This window comes from Heterocephalus glaber, unplaced genomic scaffold (genome assembly GCF_053883595.1).
Source record: "Heterocephalus glaber isolate CG9 unplaced genomic scaffold, H.glaber_assembly_v1.0 deba00000594, whole genome shotgun sequence".
NCBI lineage: Eukaryota > Metazoa > Chordata > Mammalia > Rodentia > Bathyergidae > Heterocephalus > Heterocephalus glaber.
The window spans coordinates 1,773,615-1,798,348 of NW_028258151.1; the positions used below are offsets into that span (position 1 = coordinate 1,773,615).

General features: G+C 35.2%; 1 protein-coding gene across 11 annotated transcripts in view; it reads right to left on the reverse strand.

The window, feature by feature from the left end:
* The window catches only part of Fam135a (family with sequence similarity 135 member A), a 101,812-nt gene that overhangs the window by 62,111 nt on the left and 14,967 nt on the right, over nucleotides 1–24,734 (reverse strand). For all 11 annotated transcript variants that reach the window (XM_021243671.2, XM_004864007.4, XM_004864005.4 and 8 more), the window contains 5 exons: nucleotides 24,192–24,307; nucleotides 19,030–19,109; nucleotides 5,050–5,189; nucleotides 4,901–4,971; nucleotides 3,111–3,284 (listed from right to left, as the gene is read on the reverse strand). Coding sequence is in view for 10 of the 11 variants with exons in the window: in XM_004864007.4 (XP_004864064.1) it covers nucleotides 3,111–3,284; nucleotides 4,901–4,971; nucleotides 5,050–5,189; nucleotides 19,030–19,109; nucleotides 24,192–24,268 (542 nt within the window). In the remaining variant the exon portion in view is untranslated. The remainder of the gene's footprint in view (nucleotides 1–3,110; nucleotides 3,285–4,900; nucleotides 4,972–5,049; nucleotides 5,190–19,029; nucleotides 19,110–24,191; nucleotides 24,308–24,734) is intronic.

A 24,734-nucleotide genomic window follows, 5' to 3' on the forward strand; every position in this document is an offset into this window, starting at 1 on the left:
AAACTATTTTAAAAAGATAATGTTATAGATTAAAATTTTTCAATTTGTGTAGGGAATTACAAGCCCAACTTCAGGAGAAGCTTGTTGAAGCAGAAAGAGTGAAGACTGTTACCTGTGGACATTACTCCTTCATCAGCACACTGCCCGGAAAAGCTTTTCCTCACCCTTTCCTTTTCCATCTATTCATTCATAGGCAAGGAAAGTAAGGAAAGACAATGCTACTTTGAGGGCAGTACTGTAGCTGCAAGAGAGATATAAGGGTCCTTGGCAGCCTGGTAAAGAACAGCAACTAAGCTGGGTGTGGGCTGCACATCCGTGAGCCCGGCTCTTTGGAGGCTGAGGCAGGAGGATTGCTTCAAGGTTGAGGCCAGCATGGGTGTCCTAGTGAATTCAAGACCAGCTTGAACTACACAGTGAGGCCCTGTCTCAAAAAGGCAAAAAAACAAAACAAAACAAAACAAAAAACAACAACAAAAACCAGCAACCATAACTGTTGCAAGTACCTCATGTTTTCTTTTCCCAGTCCTAAACACAGCTAACAGGTAATTCTCTTGGCTTCTGATTCTGAGTCAAAAATATCTTCTAGCAAATAGTCTGTAGGAGATGAGCTGCCTCTTTCTCCTACTACTACTCTGTGGCAAAAAGTGCTACACTGCAAGAGGAAGTACAGTTTTAACGAGTCTTTAAAAGCAAGATGAAGGAGCTGAGTTAATTTCCACAAACTATTTGTACATTTTTTTCAGGAAAGAAACTAAACTAATTTTTTTTGTTTGGTACTGGGGATCTAATTTGGGACCTTGCTCTTGCAAGGCAGGCAGCGGAACCACTGAGCTAAATCCCCCAACCCAAGCTATTTTTTTTATAAAGATAGTCTTAGTAGTTTTTAAAAAAATTGTTGCAACAGTGATTTTTAATCAAAACTACAAAAACAAGAGATTCAGAAAACAAATGTATTTTTTGAAACTTCAGCTGTAAAACCTAACATGTAATTCACATAAGTGTAATATTCTATATTACTTAAGTTACAAGTTAAAAAAAAAACCACTTTCTTGTCAAATAAGTTTCATTTCAGCTATGTTACTATACACTTATCTATTCTTTTGGAAGAACAACTTCCAAAATTTTCAAAAAAGCTTACAATTGAATTAAAAACTGAAAAATACAGTGAATGTTTAAGTACTTTAAAAAAACATTATAGTAGTAAAGCATAAAAGAGACACTGCCATTAATCTCCCTCAAAACACTCCTCCCCCTCCACACTTTGAAATACTCATCCCATCATTCCTGCCACTCCCCCCACCCCCATCCCAGACTGGGGAACAAACTCAGGACCTTGCACTTGCAAGGCAGGTGTGCTGCCACTGAGCTAAATCCCTGGCCCCCTGCCACTTTCTGAAGCAGTTCTGGAAGTCTTTCATTAGTGTCTTTAGTTCCACTATCATAGTTGCTCTGACGCCCTGAATGGATTCAAAATATTTACTTGCCATGGTCATTTTGACTTTGGGGAAGAACCAGAAGTCACACAGTGCCATGAGTGAGGACACACAGTAATGATTTTACGAGCCTGCCTTCCTGTTAGATGGCACTGGGCAGCAGTACTCACTGCATATTTAATCATACCTCGTAAATAGATTCATGAAAGACTTTTAGAACTCTTTGAGAAGTTGCAAGGATGATAGGATAAGTGTGTTTGAAGCGATGGGGACTATTTTGAAAGGGATTAATGGCAATGTGTCTTTTACTTCAATACATTTAAAAAATTTAAACACACTGTATATCTGACCTGTCCCTGGAGTTATAATAATTTAAAAGAATCTTTCTGTTTATAAAGCTATTAGTAACTCAGCACAACCTCTCAAAAGCGTAAGAGGTAAGATAAAGATGGAGAAGCAACTAGTCACAGGTCTTACTACAAAATACGTAAGGGAAAGAGAGTCAGAATAGCTTTATTTATGTCTCTGTAGCTTACAGGAATAAGGTCAAGATGATCTTTATGTAAGAGAATAGGGAGCTACACAATGGAAGACATTCTCAATTAGTTTTTAAGACAGTGTAAATATATGCCATTTAAGGGCCATCATTTGTGGCTAATTTGTTAAACTCTGTAGGGTTCTATAAGTTCTGAGGATATTCTGCACACTGACCTACTTAGCTTTTTGATCATCAGCTTACTATCATATCCCTCAAGGATCATTCCTAAATGCAGTTATCAGAATATCTATGTCAGAAATTGTAGACTGCTTAGAAATCAAATAAATTTGGAGTCTTTTTACATTAATCACAGATTTTAAATGTCAATCTACTGTCTATACTACAAGGATCATGTTTTACTGCATGAACTAAGGCGACTGAATCGCTTTCTTACATCAGTGAAAGACAGTATGTCTCCCTATGGAGGTGGCCAGAGAAAATAATTATCTCTGCCCTTACTACAATCCAAAATATTACACATTTTCAAAGTAAAATTGTGTATGACAGTTAAAAAGGCTTAATAAAAATCCGTAAAATTGGTTAATGACTTAGAAAGCAATGACTATCATTTGATATAGTTAGAAAGATAAAATTAGCCATACAAACAAGAAACAAAACAACTAAGAAAAATTCACATACTTTTACAGAGAATGAGTAATAACAATATAACACTGTTAAAAACAGGTACAGACTAAACAATATTATATAGACATTTCTGGATTGCAGACTTGGTCAACTCATTTGGAATTAAGAAAGGCTGCTTCATACAGTGGTACCTTGGTTCACAAACTCGACTGTTTCCATGATTCTTGTTCCAAACCGAGTTGGAAAGGACCGAATCAATGGTTCCTTAAGAGGAAATTTGATTAGGTTCTTGTCCAGTTCAGTTTGCGACCAGAAATGTGGAGAGAATTCAGTTTGTGAATCGAGGTACCACTGTATCTCTAAAGCAAGACATTTATCAATCTAGTGATAAATGAAATGAACTGAATTTTATTATTTTATTAGTTTAGTATAAATGAAAGTATTTAAGTATAAATTTAAAAAGTACTACTTCAGTTACATTGATCAAAATATGTTTTCATTATAAAAATGAAAAACATCACATTGATAAGCACTAGCGTTCTGGTTAAATTTACCTTATTAGTGGCTGGTGTAGTGAAACTAATGATGCATGGACTGTAACAGACACAACTGAAAGGTGGAAATAATCAAACATAACATTGACATGATGATGAAGTCCTCTATAGAGGCTGAAGTGCAGCTTAAGTGTTCGGCTACTTATTAGTTGCAAGGCGTTCAGATCATCTGCCCTATTTAAAAAAAAAAAAAGTATTTTCATATAAGTATGGAACATCTAGAAAGACTGATATTTTACAGAGTAATTTAAATTATCAGAAACATTTACTTGAGTACTTCTCAAAAATTTAGAATGAGACTAATTTTTAAAGCATCAAATTTGCATTAGGCCAGAATATGAAATCTATCAACAGAAAATAACTGCATCTCACTTGTAGTTTTCTAGTAGTCCATGATGGGGGCCCTTTTTTCACTAACATCCCTATAAAATGAGTCCTTTTGAGCCTTGAGAAATTCATTTCCTCTTAAGTTTTACTCTATAGAGAGTACAGTTTCTAATAAGGTTGCAGGAGAACACAGGTTATACTCTATTATAATAAATCCCAAAAGATACTTCAAATTATTTTTATTATACAAAATTTTATTAACTGCTGCTCAGAAAACAAGTAAGCCATTGCTTATTCAGTAAAGTAAGATTAATTTTACTTCAGATATTTAGTCTGGCATTAAATTTACACCTGCAAAAAATTTAAAACGACATGAAAATTATATCCAAATATACTTTTAAAAAATGCACACACAGCAGAGCGTGGCGGGACACCCCTGTAATTCTAGAACTCTGGGAGACTGAGGCAGGAGAATCACAAGTTTGAGCCCAGCCTGAGCATCTTAGTGAGGCTTTGTCTCAAAATAAAAAAGGGCTGTGGATATAGTTTAGGGCAAAGGCCTGGGTTCAATCACTACTATCATAAAACAGAAGGAAGGAAGGAAGGAAGGAAGGAAGGGAGAGAGGGAGGGAGGGAGGGAGGGAAAGAAGGGAGACATACATTTTAACTACCTAAAACTAATGAACTACCTACTTATTTCAGCTTAGCTCACTTACAGAATGCTGATCTGATTAAACAAACAAAAATCTTACAGGATTCTTGTATAACAAGTATCACACAGTCAGTAATTACCATATTAAAATTCTTATTCCTCTATGATTGTGAAGAGGACAAATAAAGAAGATCTTTCATATTACTGCTCAGTAGTCAGTAATGTGACTAGTCCTAAATGTAGGCCAAATTTATATAGTTTTCGAGAAGTATTTCTAAAGCCTCACCTGAAACAGGGAAAAAAAGCCCTCCAAAGGAAAAATTGTTAAATGGATCCTTGATTTTTGTTTTGACTGAATACAACCACAATTTGTCTCTAATATGTATGACTGTGAGTCCAGGTGTGTGGGCAAGTACTGGGTAGAGATAGTCCTAAAACTTCCTCAAGACTCTAAGAGTTCTTAGTCTTGACAATTCTCAGAGCACCAACAAAATCCCACCTGAAGACATAACTCAGGCTACTCAGAAGAAATTGCCAATGATACAGTAGAAAAGAATTCAGGTATATTTCCATGTCTCATTATATCAATTGCGGTATTATATCAACTGTGCAATTTCTAGAGTCTAGGAAATTGTTTCATATTCCTTTTATTTATCCGATTTTGTTACTTGGACTTCATGGAATCAGCTTGGGCACAAAAGAGCAACCTAAACCCTTGTCATAAGACTCTCCCAGCAAACAGAAGCACTTCAAAATAAATGACAATAAAGAGAAGCTGAAGAGTTTTTAATTGTTTGAATGGCCCACTTACGAATAATCTCCATCTGTGAAGTGCAGATCCAAGGATAATAGAAAACTCATTTCCTGGAGGGTTTCTTCAATCTGAAGGGAAATTATAATATGAGATTCTTTCTGAATATTTATAAAAAGTTATCTAAATATGTATGAAGAGATGTTTACCTTTCTTTCATCCAACAACATTTTAACTTTGAAGATCATAACATCATTTAAAACAACTTCTTCATTTTTGTACAGAATTTGAAATGTTTTACTGCAAATCAGAGAATCATGAACTGAAGCTGGGAAGGCTAAAGTCATACCTAAAACAGATAAGACAGGTAACTGAGAGGGTGAAGATAAAATATAATAGTACAATAAATATTTTTTATTTTAAAATACTGTTTGATTATAATCCTCCATTGTCATTACCATTTTCTACAGATATATTAGAACATTTCTGAAAGTTTGTTAATCTCTATGACAAAAACTGAATATGTAGATTACAACCATTATAAAACTGTCACAACATATAAGTCTGAAAGGTAACTGAGGAAATCTCAAGATAGTTATCTTTGAGCAAAGAATTGATCTGTATACCACAGGAAAACACAATTTCATTTTCTACAGCTGAAAAGTAAATTTAGTTGGTCTTTGTATTGGTTGTTGAGAGGTAACTTCAAACCCTAGAATAAAGAATTTGGTCTGTGTCCCCAGTTTCTGGGAAGCAGATGCAGTTCTTGGTGAGTCCAGATAGCTTATGGTAACTTGGTGCTGGGTGGTGGGCATTCACAGAGCTAATGTTACACAGATGCCACAGGATGGGGCCAGACAAACTTTGATGAGGATTATCCACATGGTCAGAGAACTGGGCGTCCTGTCATGTGAGATGAGCCCAACATCCAGGGAGGGGAAGAGGCCTGGAGATGTGAGTCATGTGGGGAATGATTCATGGCTCCGTGATGAAACATCAGTTAAAACCAATGGACACTGAAGTCTGGATGAGCTTCCACAGCTGGTAATACTGCTTATTTTAACATACTGGTGGTGGTAACACATCCTAGCTTCACAGGAAGAAAACAATAAAATCTTCACATCTGAGATCTTTCCAGACCAAACCTATGTACCTTTTTATTGGACTGGTTCTGATTTGTACTTTTCCAATAATAAAACTGTAACACATATAGTACTTTCTGGGACACAGTAAATTGTTCCAGTGAATTATCACGCATGTAAGGGAACCACTAAATCTGTTGCCAGTGGACACCTTGCAGACCACTGAACTTGTAGTAGTATCTGAAGTGAGGGGCAGTCGTGGAAAACTATGTCCTTAATCTGTAGGTTTGTTCTGTCTCTGGTTCAAGGACATCAGGTCACTGCAACAGTCAGCCTACTGTCATATTTTTATAACCATATCTTCCAGCAACACCATGAAGTAAGAAACAGAGTAGGAGTCCAAAAGAGACAGAAAAGACTTCCACTTGGGAATGCGGGTGGAGGAGATAATAGTGGCAGCCTAACAGACTCTACTGGAGTCTAATTGAAGTGGGAGAACATGCCAGCATAATGACCTCTGAGAAAAATACTTTAGCGAGGTAAAGAGCTGAGAAAGGTGAGAGAGGGGTCCACATGAGGGGAGTAATGTAGCACGAGGTAAAGCTCAAGTAGCACAAAAAGACCCATGGTAGAGAAGCAAAGACAGCAGATAGGAGGAGATTGGCCCATATAAGAGATTGATCAAAAAGAAAATATATTAAGAATAAAAAATGTTCTTTATACCATGCTTGCAGCTTTCCTGTAAGCTTGAGACATTTCAAAATATTTATGTACTTATGGGAGACCAAGTACATTAGAAGCTCAACTTTTGAGCTGTATTTTAGAGAAGAACTGAAAGGGGGAAGACATTTTCCTCAATAAAAAGTAGATAATGCAAAATTGGAACTGATGGCCTTAAGAAGTAGAGATTTTCCTACTGCTCTACCTTGCGGATGCTGCTTCTCTCAAGTAGGTCTCTTTTTTCACACTCTCTCTCCTACCAGGTCTGGAGTAACCCTGTTCCTTACTGATGCTTTTGAATAGTTTTGTCTCCCCTATAATCACCTCTACTATGAGCTTTGAGTCTCAGGTCACTAGACAGCATAATACCACTGACCACCTTACCCATTTCTACAGTCTCTACAAATTCCTAGAAGCCTCATTTCTTCAAAGTTTTATTTATTAACTCAAGGTTACTTTGTCCAACTACTTTGGGCACTTCTCTTGGTGAATGCAACAACAATGTTGATAAACCTGAGGTCTGAATTCTCTGGTACTTTTCCTCCTCTCTTTTGTGTTCCTGCCCTACAGTCCTCTGCAGTCCTCATCTTAAGATCCTCCCTAGACTGTTACAGTACCCCTGATTTCAATTCCTCTGTAATTTTAATTCCAATCAACTTCCTCTCTCACATCTTCACCTTTTTACTCCACTTCCTCTAATACCACAAATTTAACAATTCTGTGACCCACTGAGTAGATTCCATGAATCCTGATGCTTTTCATTATCTCTATAGTTGCTTTCAACTCCTCATTTTCCTGTTTACTTTTACATTTCATGATTCATCATTATCCCACCCTCTTGCATACTTCCTTGCAAGCTGTAGTCCGGTGCACTGGCATGTGCCTATAGTCCCAGCTCCTGAGAGGGTAAGGCTGGGGTTCCCCAGTTTGAGGCTAAAAATTATTTTCAGTCTCTGATAACTTTGGTTCTTATCATGTGAGATAGTAAAAATAATCAGAACATTTCTATAAGCTTCACTAGTATATCTACCTATAGATGTACCTAGACAAACTCCTTATTTTCTCTGCTCCCCTTTCTGGCAAAACTTCTCAAGGGTCTTTGATAGTTTGTCTAATTTATTTCCTTCCATTATCTCTAGCTCATTTTGTGTAGCCAGCCTCCAATATAGCCCTGTGGATTCTCACTTCCTGGCATTCACATGCTTCACAATTTCATCCTGCAGAGTTCATCTCTGTGAACACAGCAGAAGTAATTGACTGCAACCTCATGAGAGGTCCTGAGCCAGAACCCTACAGCTAAAGTCCCGATAAACAGAAACTGTGAGATGTATTATTTTAAACTAAGCTGGGTGGTAAATTTTTACACAGCAACAATTAATTCCCATTCCACCTAAACTGACTCATATAACTGTTCTTTTTTTTCAAACCTAGGGCCTCATATACACAAGACAAGTGCTCCAAGCTATATCCCCAGCCCATAACTGCTCTTATGAAGATGACCAATGACTTCTGCTTTGGTGAACCCAAAGGGAAATTCTCTGAACCCACTCACTTGACATAATTAGCATTTTACACAGTTACACATTGTCTCATTTTTGAAGTAGTTCCTTAACCTGACATTCTGGACATCACCCTCTCCTGGTTTTGCTCTTACCTTGTAGGCTAGTCCTTTTCAGTGTTTTTTGCTGTTTTTTTCTTTTTTTTCCCCATTAAGAAACAGACAAAACCAAAAGCGAAATAGAACAAACAAACAAAAAATCCCAGCATAGTGTGCTGATTAAAAACAGACTTTAGAACCAGACTGGCTGAGTTTAAATCCTGGATCTGTCACTTGCTAGACTTGTGATCTTTATTAATTTATTTTTTCCACATGCTTCCTGTCCAATTCTGGCAAACCCCACTGGCTCTACCCATAAACTCTAATACTCATTGAGTAGGAGTGGTAGAAATGCTCAAACATGAAAAAAAAAAACAACCCCCAAAAACAAAAAACCCCACCCAAACTGGCTTTAGGAACAAATGTCCTAAAAGGGATTCCAGCACCAGATAAGAAATAATGCCAAACTGCTTTGGAATAACTAATAATATAGCCTCCAGTGAAAGATGCCTATACACTTACTTGACATCAATATTTAAAACTTTAAGAAAGATATGACAATGACTTACAACTAATAAATTTCTTAATTTATTCTCATAATGGGAGCATGGGAAACAGAAGCAACTTTCTTTTAGTCATTTATTTATTTATCTAACAAATATTTACTGAAAAGCTTTTATCTTCTAGATACTTTCCACATTGGGGGGATACAAAATAAAATGAAAGAAATGAAAATGTTTGACCTCATACAGATTTCATTCTAATGGGGTGGGGTGGCACATCTAAAAATAATAAGTGAATGATATATGTTTGAAACTAATAGTGCTACGGCAAAAAACAGAGGAAGGAAAGAAGGATGAGAAAGATAATTTTAAACAGAAACATCAGGCAATACATCAGCCAATATGTTCTTGAGAAGGTGACCGGTCAGCAAAGAACACAAAGAAATTCTTATGTCCCTCCCCCTCATATGTCACTAAATTGTTGCCCTTCCCCTTCAACCTAGCAGTAGGCTGGTGGTTTATTCTCTGGAGAGGATAAAATAGAAGCCCTTTGAACTGAAAGTCATCTGATAAAAGAGATCACGATTATAAGAGCACAGGAATATTGAATATATTGTATGTATAGTTTGTATATATTGTATGTATATATATTGTATGTAGAGGTTCCAAAGATTCTTCCTCTACTGTGCTTCTAGAAGTCTGTCAGCTAGACCCAGAAAGGAGAGACAAGAGTCCTCTCTGGTGACCCAAGAACTGTAAAGAATCAGAGATTTTACCCTGCTGGCAAGCTAACAAGCTTACCTGACATGGTTTCACAAATGTTGGCAGAAGGCCCAACTTCTAGGTCAAAGACAAAAGATTTTGCTCTTCACAGCATGGCAAGAATCATGAGCTTCTTATTCACAATAGTTCCCCTTGCACCCACTCCCCCAAGTCCATGGAGTGACATGGAGTCAGGTCCGGGTGGACAGTATGTGTGCAGTGGGTTGCTGGTCACAACTGAGGAACTCTAAGACACCTTAATCTTCTATAAACCAGTGTAATCATTTTGCCCTGGAGAGATACATTATCATTACACTGAACAGTAAAAATATTTACCCTGTGCTTCAGATTAGATATTATCTCTAACTTATCTCTAACTTCAAAAGCTGTCCATTAACCAAACATCCTTCTGTCAGTCTGTAACAGAGGCCTTCAGGTAGCTCTGCTCAAGAAAAAAAAAAAGTACAGAAACATGGGAAAGGATGGAGAAGAACTGTCAACAATGCACAAGGCAAAACCTTAAACATCACAAGTCTGACCAGTCAATGAAAAATATCTACAGATACTGACTTCCAAGATTCCCCGGCAAATGGATCTAAAGTGAAACTGCAGAGATAAGACCCATGCATGCTCTCAGAGCTCCCAATTAGCCTTCCTTTCAGTTATGCTTACATATCGGAGACCTACAGACATCTGAAGAAACATGGGATTTGTGTCTCCAAAGATGGGTATGTTGAGGTCTGCCATCTGAAATATACCTGCTGCCATATCATCTTTTAACTATCTTTCAACAGAATAAAAGCTTGGACAGAATCTTTTTAGTATTTGGCTTGAGGTTGTACTAATGCAGTTTCTCCTCCACTGCCTTACATCATCTTACCTCTCTTTCACCTCATAGAAGTTGTATGCTTTGACAGGCTCCTGAGAGTTGGAGTAAGGTTATATTAAGTTTAGAGGCAAATCAGTCCATTCCATTTGTCAGGTATCCAATACTCTATTCACATTACAACCTCGTTAGAAGCCCAAATATTGTGAACTCTAAATTTTGCACAATTCATTCTTGACCTTTACCACTAAATTCCCTGAAAGGAATCTTAAAACTTTTTGAGTGTGAAGCTTACTATAACCTAGGGAGTGTTCAAGTTTTCTTCTTCTGGGAGCCTTATTTTAACTAATTTATTTTTTTCTTTGAGACAAGGTCTTGCTGTGTAGTCCAGACTGGTCCTGAACTCAATATGTAGCCCAGGCTGACCTTGAACACCAATCTTCCTGCCTCAGCCTCTCAAGTGCTGGGATCACAAGTGTGTGCCACCACACTCAGTGGGAGCCTTCTTTTTTATTTATTTTCTGGTACTAGGGATCGACGTCAGGACCTTGCACTTGCAAGGCAGGCACGGACAATGCCACTGAGCTAAATCCCCAGCCTGGGAGACTTCTTTTAATGGCAGTGATACTGCAGTGTTCTCACAGATCAAGGTGTGTGCTTGATATTCAAGTTTTTCCAAACTCAATCATACATTTCCTTGGGATACATTCAAAGGTGATACAACTATAAAGAAAGCAAAAGAATGTTTAACACAAAAGTCAGGATGTGCATACAGGAGGATTTTAAAGTACTGGTAGTATTACTTAAATGAGGGGTTGGGTCCCCGGGTGTTTATTTCATTATCTAATAAAATAATGTGTTACTCAGTCCTCAAAACAAGTCTGACACAGTTCCCAATAAAAACTGTGTTGTTTCATGCAGTGTGTCCTCTAAGCTAAGAGGACTGAATCAGCCAAAACCAATCAGCTCTTCTAACCTCATCTAATTCTGTAAATTACACCTGCAGTAAGTGCTAAATAGAAGACAGAATGCTGTAGAATCTTATAATATGGGATAAACTCACTCTGTGGGCCAGAAACAGCTGTTGACAGTGTAGTATTTGAGTTGAAATATCATGAAAAAGAATTAAATGAGGATGAAAGGAAGCTCTTCAGGAGGAAATAGACCTTTCTTAAAGGCAAGGTTCATGTATTACATATATTTTACTTTACAGAGTATTATGAACATGTTAGTATTTAGGGATGTGGAGAAATTAGAATCCATGTGTACTGTTGGTGAAAATGTAAAATAGCGTATCCACTATGGGAAATCCTGTGGAGGTTCCTCAAAAAAATTAAAAGTAGAACAGCACATGACACAGAAATCCCACCTCTTAGTCTCCAAAAGAATGAAAACAGAATCTCAAAAGAGATATTTTCACTTCCATGTTCCCTGAAGCAGTATTTACAGTAGCCAAGCAGCAGAAATCATCTAAATGTCTACCTACAGATGAATGGATAGAGAAAATGTGGTGCATATGCACAATGGGATATTATTAGCCTTGAAAAAGGAGACCTCATCACATGCTATGAGATGGATGAATCTTAGGGATATTACACTCACAGTCACAGAAAGAAAATGTCACACGATTCCACTCACAGATGATACGTAAAGCAGTCAAATACACAGAAGGAGAAAGCAGAATAGTGGTTGCTAGGGAATAGGGAGAAGGGACAAGGGGGATCAGTATTTAGTTTCAGTTGTGCAAGACAAAAGCTCTAGAATCTGCTGTATATTAATGTGCATATAATTAACAATATTATAGGGCACACTTAAAAATTTAAGAGAATAGATTTTATGTTGTTATGTTACTATAAAAAAATGAGTGCTTTCCTCTAGAGTGCTAATGACTCATGGTAACTTATTTAGAGAAAATCTCAAGGTTTGGGGCCTAATGTAAACAGTAATATTTGGACATTCTGCCCTCAGGGCTGGAGTTCCAGCTGTTATGGCTGACATCACTACAGCCCTCACTTGCCCTCATTTTCAGGCCTACCTTTCACTCCCCATTATCTGCTCTTAATTGCCTAACTTCAAGCCTTGAAATCCCTGAGTTGATGGGAGAACAGAGAAGGAGAGATGACCTGAAGGGTCTTAGAAATAAGGAGACCCAAGTATGTGTACGCTCAATTTACTGTCTTGAATCTGTAACTCTCCTTTTAAAATATTAGTTAGATAATACCTCCATGAAATTAGGATCCACATTTATCTTATTTGTTTAATTTAGGACTGGGCATTATATCTCACATATAATAGGCAATTGACAAGTATTTACTTGATAAATTATATCTAACTTCTTAATTTAGTGGCCTATTTCCTTGTTCAAGTGACTATTTTCATTTTGCCTTTCAGTTATCCACTAACACAAACATTCAGAGCCACACTGCTAGAGATTTGTCATATTGTAATTAGAAGCTTACAAATACTTACATTAACTTACATTTTATTCCTATCCCCATCTTCTACATTTCCATTTCTTTTGGTTAAGCTGCTAGCCTTGGTATCTCTTATTTATTGTGTGGACAAGTGAGTACTCATTCAACCCTAATTTATTAAGTCTCTAAAGTATTAGTCACTAAGAGCTATGAACATAAATAAGAACTATGGCTGTTTTCACAGTTCCCAGTCTGGTTTGGATGAAAACATGGAAGCAAATCATTGCAGTACAATGTGATAAACTTTTAGCTCCATATTTCAGCAGGCTAAAGCAAATGGTAATGTAATTATCACTATCTCTTCAGCCAGGTAAAAAGATAATGACAGTGACAGAAAGAACCTGCTGATTTTAGGGAAAGTGAGATGCCAAATGAACTTCAAGGTTTCATAAGCCATGCAAAGTTTACAGAAGGATAAAACTGTGATGAGTTTTCCATGACAGTATTCAGTTTCTGATAACAGTAATAGATTAGTGACATAATATGAACTGTTTCCAGCTATATTTATTTAAAATTTCCTTATTTTCTAAAGACTTTGCTCTTTAATGTGCTTGGTATTTGACCGCTTTAGTAGAACTCCATTTCTGAGGAAAAAAAATTATAACACGGTAAGTGCTAAAGAAAGTAAAACAGAAAGTATTAGGATGACATGGCAGAAGAAACTTCTAACATCATAGGAAAGTTATTTATGGTGTAAGGAGAGAATAAGAAGGGAAGAACAGATAGACATTAAAAACAAACAAAATAGGGGCCGGGGATTTAGCTCAGTGGTTTCACCATCTGCTGCGCAGGCGCAAAGACCCAAGTTCAATCCCCGGTACCAAAAACAACCCCCCAAAACAAAAAACAAACAAAATAAAAAACATTTCATTTTAATAATACTATCATGCTAGAAATGGTAAACAATTATTAGAAATTTTATGGAAACTGTACCTAACATTTCAAACTGAGGCCAACCTCCCTGGATAAGCAATGACTTTTCTATTGTCAAAATCCATGAATGCATTCTACTTAATCAATTTTCAGAGCCCATAGTCTTTGCCTTTCTTGACTGATGTTATTGCAAATGACAGTTATTTCTTGATCTAACCCTCCCACTGTCAGCATAATCTTGTGTTGGAAATAATTTAAGTCTATTGCAACAGCTGTAAAATACCATCTAACTCCCATGCCATGCAACTCACAGACAAACACTGTCATTTTTCTCTTTTCCCCCTGAAAGTTATCCAGAAACATATAGGTGCAGAATTACAATAAAATACAGTGGTATAAGTGAAAGATATTAAAATGAAAGTATAAATTTAAAAAGATTAGGTGATAAAACACTAAGAAAACCCAAGCCTTTAGAAGAAAAGGAGATTTTAAAAACATTTTTAAAGAACAAAAGTGAAAGAGACTACAAAGGATAAAAGGAAATTATCCTAGCTAAAATTAGTATACTGTTATAGATAAGGCTAGAAATCAATAATATGTATCTACTAAGAGAAAGATAAATACTGAGAAGGGATTTCTTGAGATGAAACATTTTTGGAAGGATACCTTTTCCTAACAAATTTATAAATATTAAAAAGATACACACTCCAGGAACTCCTTAATACTATTTTAAAGTGAAACAAATCTGAAAGAGGAAAGGACAGAGTGAACAGAAACAATGCCTCAAAGACTAATAAACAGATGCCTTCTTCTAGGTCTGACCCACACCCGTGAGCCTCTCGTATATTGCACATTACATCAACCTCTCTCCTCTGTAATTTTCATATTAACCTTTAGTGTGATAGAGAGTATTCTAGGGTACACTAGGTATTAGGAAATACCTAATACCTTATCAGATTTAACTTATCAGAGGTGTTCAGAGGATGAAACAAGACACAAAACCCAGGGAACACACACATAAAAGAAAAAGTAATCATGATGGAAATGGGCTGGGCAGAGGAAGGACAGCCTCACAAACTGCTCAGGGTCACTGTAAAGCACTGCAGCTCTCTTTGCATATATAAACAAGAAAAATAAGATATTCTACATAAGATTTAAAAGTAAAACTCATCAGTACATTTGGAATAAACAAGATCTTGAGGGCCGGGATTTAGCTCAGTGGTTCCGCTGCCTACCTCGCAAGAGCAAGGACTGGAGTTCGATCCCCAGTACCAAAAAAAAAAAAAAGATCTTGGGAAGTCATATTTGGTGTTTACATTTCAGACATGGCAGGCAAATGTTTGTTATTTGGACAGGAAGTGAGAAAAAAATGTGAAAGACAGTTTTGATACTTTTCTTCTTCTGTCCGTAATCTAGTTTATATGGTTGCTACTTTGACTGTTATAATTTAAATAAAAAGTATGCAGTTTCTTAAAAAATTTCCTGGTATGATGCTATGAGACTAGATTGATAATGTTTTCACATATAAGTTACAATTATATACCAAGGAAGTCTATTTTTTCCTCCAAACCAGGCTTCTTTTATAGACTGGTATCTCTCAAAAGCTATTTACTTTTAGAAGCTATTTCCTTTTTATATACTAGTATATCATCAGGTCATCCGCATTTCAGTCAGTAATACACAGCTGCTATCAGAACCTAGAAACTGAATTGGCAGCGACAATGATTAAATCTGGACTTATAATCAAGAAAAAACAGAATCACAGTCTCTAGGAAAAGGCTGAGAAAGAGAAGTTCTCTAACCAGGCATATACAAATTGTCATAATGTAAAAATAACGTCACTTTTTAAGTGACATTGGTTATAGGTAATATTTCTGTCATACAATTGGCCTAGCAATTGAACCTTGATTTATGTCAATTTTGGTAAAAAGCCAAATCTTTTCCAACCAGTATTGGTCACTGGAGAATAACAATCACTATTTTTATTTTTATCCATAAAATAAGCCTATCTTCTAGAGTGTTTCTTTCTTAAAAAGACAAAGAAGCAACTGAATGGCAATAAAATTTGCACTTTTCTGGTTAGTAAATCAAGATCAAACTGAGTAAACTGAATAATCATAATCACCTGAAAATAGAAACATTAAATGGAATAAGCTTCTGGTATGAGGCTAAATTCAAATGTCACAAAATCTGTATTGTTAAGATTTCAGAGATTAGGTATAATGTTGTAAAGGTTGACTTGTGTGCCTTGGAACTATGGAAAGTATCTTGGTATCACTGTCAACAAATTAATAGATGAGTCACTGGATCTGAAGACCACTTACTGTGGTAAGTAGTCAGAGAAACATCAGGCAAGCACTTCAGCTTAGTGAAGTCAAAACAATCAAAAAGCTTTGGAAAAACAACTGTAAGATGCAAGATACCATGAAAACAACTGCCACAAAGGACATCTGTGTTCTTTTCAATCTAGCATCTGCTTTGAGTTTTCAGGCCATAAAATGCTCTTAAAGGTCAGAAAATGCTGAATGGCACACCTGACTTTACATAACTGAAATTACTGAATCCTAAGAACCCGGCCCAGACTCATAGTTCTGAACCACTGTCAACTCTGATGATGCCAATACACTCCTAACTGGGGACAAAAAAGGTGTTCCTGGCAGAACTAGAACACAAAGTAGGAGCAAGAAGAGTCACTCAAGGATGATGGAGTAAGAAAAGTAATCATGGGATTCTGTTTGATAATTTATTCCTCACGCCCTTCCTAACCTTCTACTCAATAGTCAAGAAGTTAATTATTTTTAAGGCCTTTCCTTATCCTCAACTCATCAGTTAACAAGTTAGAGCTGGAGAAAATGTTTTCATAAAGTTTAGGTCAAGATAACTTATTGAAAAAAGAGGAAGTTATAACATTACCATGAAGCAAATAATTTTCAATGAAACACACCAACCAAATTAAATTCTGTGACACTTAGTTTCATTTTAATATCTTCTATACCAGTGATGGTGAACCTTTTGGAGCTTTCAATGATGATGAACAGCCCACTGCGGCACATGTGCCATAGGTTTGCCAACACTGTTTTATACAAACCTAAATGGGTGGACAAGATCTTGCTTTCAAGTGGTAGATTTGTCTACCAATCATTATTCCTATTTGCTATTAATTCTGATATCTACAATCTTTTTTGGAATTACTCTGTAATACCAAGGAAAGCTAAAATTTTGAGTCCTCTGAGATAGTTACTTCAAATATTAGAAAAATAAGGTGGAAACAATTCTTTAAATGATATGGAAAAGTACTAAATAAAACTAATGATTACAAAGGTTTGTTGTAATAGTTTTAAATCTCTTTATTATGAGTATTTTTTGCAGAAAAGTAATAATGAAAGAATGAAGAAATCATACATAACATTAAAAAGGAGCTATTTGGGTATTATATAAATAAAACTACACAGTAACTGAAATTAGGAAAAGAATATAGTTTTTTCTTCTGGAATATTTCCTTTTGGAAATATTTCAATCAATCATGTTCTAAGATTTAACTGGTTTTGTCTATGTTCTATCATTTCTTCATTTCTCTAATTCTTATCTCTTCTCTCCATCCCTAATTTCATTTTTTCCTGAGTTAACCAGTCTCACATCCAAACATTTTAAAAGCAATATTACTTCATTAATTCCAAATCAAAATGAACCAAAATACAAAAATGTTAACTGAAGTATGGATTATTATTTGAATCTCAAAAAATGTCTCAGGTCCTCATATGAGGAAAACTTCAGCTACTGAGAATTAACAGTCACAGGTTTGTTCTCCCCAAACTTCAGGAGAACAAAGAAGAAACTGATTCTATTTAGAAAATTCAGTCCTTCAAAGTACTTAACGTTTATGGCCCTTTAAAATTATTTCAAACATCTTGCTATCTCAAAAGCAAAATAAAGTTTGACATCTATTCCAACCGAAAATGTTAGATAAAAAAGAAGAAACTTCCTCTACTAGATTTAAGGAAGTTCACAGGGACAATTAAATGCATTGTGTATTATCAGTTATTTTAATACCTCTGTGCTTCTTAAAAGTAAACTTACAAAAGAAGGCCTATTTGACAATAAATATACACATGAGAACAAATGCCAGGTCAAGAAGGAAGCTTTTTTCCTTTTTAAGAGAACAAAGCTATTTTTCTTGTTTTGGTCATAAGCAACAGGCCTCCTTGAGGATTTTGAGTCTTCAAAAAGATAGAATAAACTCTCCATGATGTACAAATAACCAAAATTAAACATTAACTAGCATTTTAGTATCTGTAGTATGAGAAAAAAAAAGCTAAACAGTTCTAGCATTTTTTAACAACAGAAGTGGACTATTCATGCTCCATATAGCTTTATATAGATGTACTTATTATAATACTTTAAAAATTAGTAAAACTAGATTTATATAGTAATGCTCTACAATATTTCATTAATCATTTCATTTACTAACTACATGGAAAAAATAAAACAAGACACAGGTTGTCTCTTATCCAAAATGTCTGGGACCAAGAAGTGTTTTGGATGTCAGATTTTTTTTCAGACGGTGGAATACCTGCATACACATAATACAAAGTCTGAAAACAAAATTCATTTATGTTTTTTATATATACATAAAGGTGATTTTATACAATATTTTTAGTGCATGTCTGTTTTAACTGCAAACATTCATCTGAAGTGTAGGATTTTCTGCTTGGTGCTTAAAAAGGTTTCAGATTTTAAAGTATTTTAGATGTCAGATTTTTGGATTAGAGATGCTTGACCTGTATACTATATTGAAAAAGACACATTAATTATGACATGGCCACTAGTTTTAGCTTAAAACCTTAAATACTTGTGTCTCACCTAACAATACAAGTAAACAACAACTGCTATAATATACCTATTTTATACCTTTCTGCATTGCCTCCTGGCTTTGTTTTCTAATTAGAGTAGCTTATCCCCCTTAAACAAAACAAAGGTAAAAACAATGCTCTCAAAATGCACATTATAAAATTTTATCATAAAATACCTTTGTAATTATAGGACAAATTGTGTATGTACTGTGTATCTTTTTAAATTGCATCTTACACGATATAAGTGATTCCACTTTTATTTTTGTTCATTTTCATGGCACTTTCATTAACATTTTTATGTGTTCATTGTAAGAAATTAAAAAAATAGTATCCATAATCAAGCCTATTTTACTTGGCCCCAAATATATTTCTTATGAGGAATATTATAATCATACCATTTATTACCTTACCTTTACAATGAAAGAATTATGAAAAAGAAACACTGACCACTGTAATTTTCCTTCAGATTTTCTTTTCAACTTGAAAATATTCCTTGGCTTACCTGTTTCATGTAACAAACTGGCTTCTACTTTGTGGGGAATTCTTGGTGGAATTTTCATAGATGCACGAATCTGGTAAAAACTAAAACAAAATAAACAAGGAAATCATTTCAAAAACATTAAAAATATTCTATGCTCCAATTTTTACATTTTATTTATTAAAACAATAAAGTTGACATAATTACATCAGTTTTCCATAATATTTGCTATTGGTAGATAAAAACATTCTCAGACCTACATATCAAATAGTATGACATACAACCAAAATGGAAATCCGAGAGGTATAAAGATGAATGAGAGAAAAAGAAGAATACATATGGTATTTCTTGCTTTATATGAGAGAATGTGACAGCAACCTGTAAATTAGGCATCTAAGAGTTTTACTAATTGGTTCACTGATTTTCTTTTAAAATATAATAAAATTATTCTTAAATATCAGTTTGAGAAAATATAAGAATAATTATAAATGGTTTTAAAAAATTGGCTCCATACAATGACAAAAGACTGGGTTCTTTTTTTTGGTACTGGGGATTGAACTTGGGTCCTTACGCTTGCGAGGCAGGCAGTGGAACCACTGAGCTAAATCCCCCGTCCTATGACAAAACAAAGGTATGTATTTGGTTTAAGGAATTTAGTTTTTTCTCCAAGTTAAGATCATTTGTTTATTTATTTTTATCTGCTTATTTATTTGAAAGGATTTATACACACATACACATACACAGTTTGCAAATTTAATTTGTTCTGTGATTTTGGAAAAGACGGTCATGTTTGCGCTTGTGTGGGAAAGATAGCTGTTGCTGTGTTTGTCACCTGATGAGGTTTTCAAAAATTTTGCCAAATGCTTCTGTTTGCAAACAAATAAAGGCATTTGTGAACTGAGGTAACACTGTACAGTCATTAGTAATAACCTTAAATTAGAAAACATTATGAGGTAAAAACATTACAATATCGTTATTTTAATATCATAATATTACAAGTCTATGTATATTATGGAGGATATACATATCCATATACACATACATATAATTTCCTAAAGTAAAATAAACATTAGAAATCAAGAACGAATTTAGGTGTATACTGAGGAGCTGAGTATTTAATATTTATTCTTCTTTAATAATTTCCTAGAGCATGTTAATTATTAAATTTGCAAATAATACCTAGATTGGGTAGGATGTACGTATGGTCAGGTCACAAAAGTAGAATTAAAGAATTAGTAAAGGAAAGGGTAAAGGGATCTCACAAGGACAGGACCAAACTCTATAGTGATAGATTAGTTGAAATTAAGACAAGATCTGCTTCAACACGTAAGATAAGTATGAACAAAAGATCAAATGAGCTGGACCAGAAGAATAAAATTTTCTAGGAACTCTTCCTTCAACAATAATAGTGGGAAACTTCAACACTTCACTTTCCTTAGTGACAGATCATGCAGGGAGAAAATCGGCAAAGAAACAACTTAATCAAACCACAGTATAAAGCAAAAGAACCTAGCAGTAATTTACAGAACATACCATCCAATGGAAGTAAAATACCTATTCTTCTCTCCAGAAAATGAAACATTCTGCAGGTTTAATATAGATTTTTCTACTTAGATCTAACCTTTCACATAAAAAATAAGCTAAAATGGAGTCTGGCATTCCTAAATCTTTTAATATTCAAATAAAAAGAACTGCTCTTTAGCATCTACAGAGGTACAACAGGTGGAGAAATGGAAAAAATTAGATCTATGCCTACTGTTTCTATTTTTGGAAAATCTGAATGTATTTTTCATTTTGGAGGGAAGAATAAGAAAACTGAAGCTAATGGGTAAAAGTGTGAATAATAAGTTATTATATTTCTATTCCTTTTTTAGTATTTTATAGTATTTATATTTATAGTATTATTTTAGCATTTATAACACTGAGTCAAAACAAACTTTTAGAGGTAATAATTATGATTTTATTAAGCAAAGTAGTTTTACATATAAGTAAATATGATCTTTTTAGTCAAAAGAATAATACTGTTAGCAGGGTGTGATGGTGTACACCTGTAATACCAGCACGCTGGGAGACTGAAGCAGAAGGACACAAGTACAAGCCTAGCCTGGGCAATTTAGCAAGATCATGGAGTGAGGGGAGGGAAAGGGGATGAAAAAAGGAATTAAAATGTGTTGCATACATGTAGCAGCCCCACACATGGAATGTAAATATTGTGTACTAATAAAAAAACCCAAAATAATAAAATAAAAAATAAACAGGGCTAGAGATTTAGCTTAATGTGAAGGCCCTTGGGTTCCATGCCCAGTACTGAAAAAAAAATACTGTTTTACTTAGAGCAACTTTGTATTTTATATTTATTATACAGTAGAATGCATACAATGCATGTAATATTTATAAACTGTACTATAAATTTTATAGTACACCATTCTAATAATTATAATTTTATAATATAAATTTATATTTTGTTAGACTTTTATAAGTCAGAGGAAGCTACACACATGAGCAGATATGAAACTACCTTACAAATGGTACTTAATGGTTTTCAAATAATCACTTTATTAATGTAACGTAAGCAAACAAATTGTTTTCTAGCTAAATTAGTCTCCAAATCCAATTCCAATATTGTATTTTTTTAAAACAGCAATTAGCTTTGGGTAATTGTTTATAAACGCACAAAGTGTAATCTGTACACTGATTTAAAAACATGCCATTTGTTTGCTCTTCCTTCTACCCATACCTTCTATAATGTAACTCATATCAAGAACTGGAGTGCTGCTATCTCCACCTCTTAAGTTGGATTGTGTTATGTATGACTTCTGTTGGCCAATACACTGAAACAGAGGTGACAGTGTATCAACCTCAACCCCTACGTGTAAAGAGGTCTCCTTGTACGGGTTGTCTCGCTTTTCAGAGAAGCTGCAAGAATGAAAGACTGTAGGACAGAGCTGAGTCTGCCCAGCCAAGGCCACTCTGCAACAGTTGGTATCCAGCCAACCTGTCAGCTGAGTGGATTCAGGAGTGAATCCAGCAAAGATTAGCCAAGCTAGCCAGATTGGCACAGCTGTTCAGATGATATACAGACTTGTGAGCAAATACAAATGTTTATTTCTGTAGTGTCACTGAAGCTCTGAGTTTTGTTGTTAGCTACTGATAGCTGCATTTCTATAAGAATAAGTAACAAATATAGCAATGAATACCTAAAATTGTTGTGTGTTTGTGTGGACAAACTCACGGTTTCAATTACAGAAGGAGAGAAAATACTAAGGAAATTGTAGAGGACTAGAAATATGGAATTCATGTTATGCAGATGAAACGTGCTGTTTACATAACTTGGAAAAAGAAGTCAGACATGCACCTAAGAAACTTTTGACCAGAGAAAGCTAATTTCCAGGAGAAAGGTGAAAATGTCCTTGGAAAGGCTCTTAAGTACATACAAGATTGTGCAAGAAAGAAATCAGTCAAAGAAAAAAACCAGTCATTTTTCGTGAAGAATCTACAGTGAACATAGAGGCGCCAGGACATGCTGTCAGGAAAATAAACTGTTTTTGTTTCCATCTCTTAAAAGATTTTAAAAGTAAGATGATGATACTCCTGTTTCTCTTCAGATCGTATAAATCTTTCGCCTTTTAAAAATACGATGATGCCCATGGACAAAGATATAGCTGCAGGGTTTTTCACTAAAAGGATTCAGGCAGGGTCTAAGTAGACATTCTTAGCTTGGCAAACAGTTTTTAGGAAGATTATGGGCAAGATCCTATAAGAATGCTTATTGCTTAGTAGTGACTATATTCTGAGAGCAAGAGTTTTTTTTAAAAAATCTGTGGTTATGGCATGGAAAGGATCACATCAGGCATATATATAGAAAGCTCATTTTTTGTTCTTTTAAGATAGGCTCTTGCTGGGTAGCCCAGGCTGACTCTGAATTCATGACCCTCCTGCCTCAGCCTCCCAGGTGCTGGAATTACAGATATCCACCACCACGCCCAGCTTCACATTTTGTAAGTAAGCCTTACAGGCAAAAAGGCAATCATTCTACCTGGGCTGGTGGCACATGCCTACAATCCCAGGACTACAGAGTCAGTGCAGGCTAGACCCTGTCTCAAAAAATAAACAACAAACAAAACATTCACCCTGGTTCTTGACTGGGCCTTGTGACCTGCTTGACTAAGAGGCCACAGTGGAAATATCATTGTGTCAACTGAAGGGGCACTGCATCTCCTGCTCTTTTCCTTGGACTTCTGCTTCTGGCTTAAGAACAACCCCAGGCTAGCCTGCTTCATTTTTTCAAAAAGATAGAAAAACCAAACCCACAAAATGTCTCTTACCCTACACCTTCTGTTAGTCATAGCTCACTACCACCACTCAGTACATGGCCTTCAGATTTCTACGTGAAGTTACTGCAAATGCCTCTAAACTGTTCCCTATGCTTCTATTTCTGCTACACAACCATTAATCTAATGTATCACAATCTTCACCATGTTAATAAATGCTTGTTGTACAAATAGTGATAATTTTATATTACTTGGAAACTACCAGTGCTTACCTAAATCCATAGTGCCAATTCTTCTCCAGACATTAAAACACTGCCTTTCTTTACTAGCTTCTGTAATTCTCCTAGAAGACATCTGATTCTCTACATATTCTTAAAATGTTTATTCCTACTTCCAAGACCCAGGCCTGCGACTCTTGATTCAAGGCTCTCATACTAAAAGGATCACATTGCACCCTTTGCCTATCCAAGTCTTATCCCTACTTTGATCCTATCTCTCATAATGATTTTCCTAGGGTACCAACCCAGAAAGATTTCCTGTTCAAATTCCCATTCTGTTCCTATACATATTCACTGCAGTTTTATCTTGTATGTTTTATTTTTCTACTTAGCTGTTTTGCATGTATAACCTATTGGCTTCACTATACTATAAGCTTTTAAAGAGTAAAAATGAGATCTTACATGTTTTCATTACAGTCCTCTTAATGGACAGTACAAACTCATAAATACAAGTTAAATACATGCAGCATTATCACTAATCCATGTGAATAATTCCTAGATATCTACTTAACAAAATTTCTCAGAAAATAATTACTTGAATATAGTTCATTGTTTTCCTTATGTAAGAATAAAAGTAATTTACATTAAAACTGTGTATCTTATACGAAATATACAATTTTCACATTAAAATACACACCCTCTCTGGAATAAATCCACATTGTAGAACTTGTTGAGCTCCACAGAGAATTCTACCATTGCTTGAACTTCAGTCATTTTTAATTTATATCCAGAAGACAAATCTGGTAACAGCACCTTAGTTAAAGAAGGGGGAAAATAATCAGAAAGACAACAAAAATGTCACCTTATAAAAATAAATTTAAACAAATTCCAGAGTACACTAAATATGCAGAAAATGAAGCAAATTAGTTCAGTGTGCCTAACTTAGCCTTATCCAACTAAACAGCACCAGAATCTCTACCTTTCAAATAGTATTACTCTCTGTAATTTAAAATTTGTCCTGTTAGAACATTTTTCTAAGATTTGTTTCCACTGGTGACATTTAATGGAACAAATTGATAAAAAAAAAAAACAACTGAGTTTTCTCTCCTATAAATAATAGTAACTGTAAAAAATTTAGCTAATTATTCTCTTCTCCTCCTCCTACCTTCTACATAATGGTAAGTCCACAATAAAAATGAAAATTAACATTCTTCAATCCCCATACAAATCCATGGAAAGT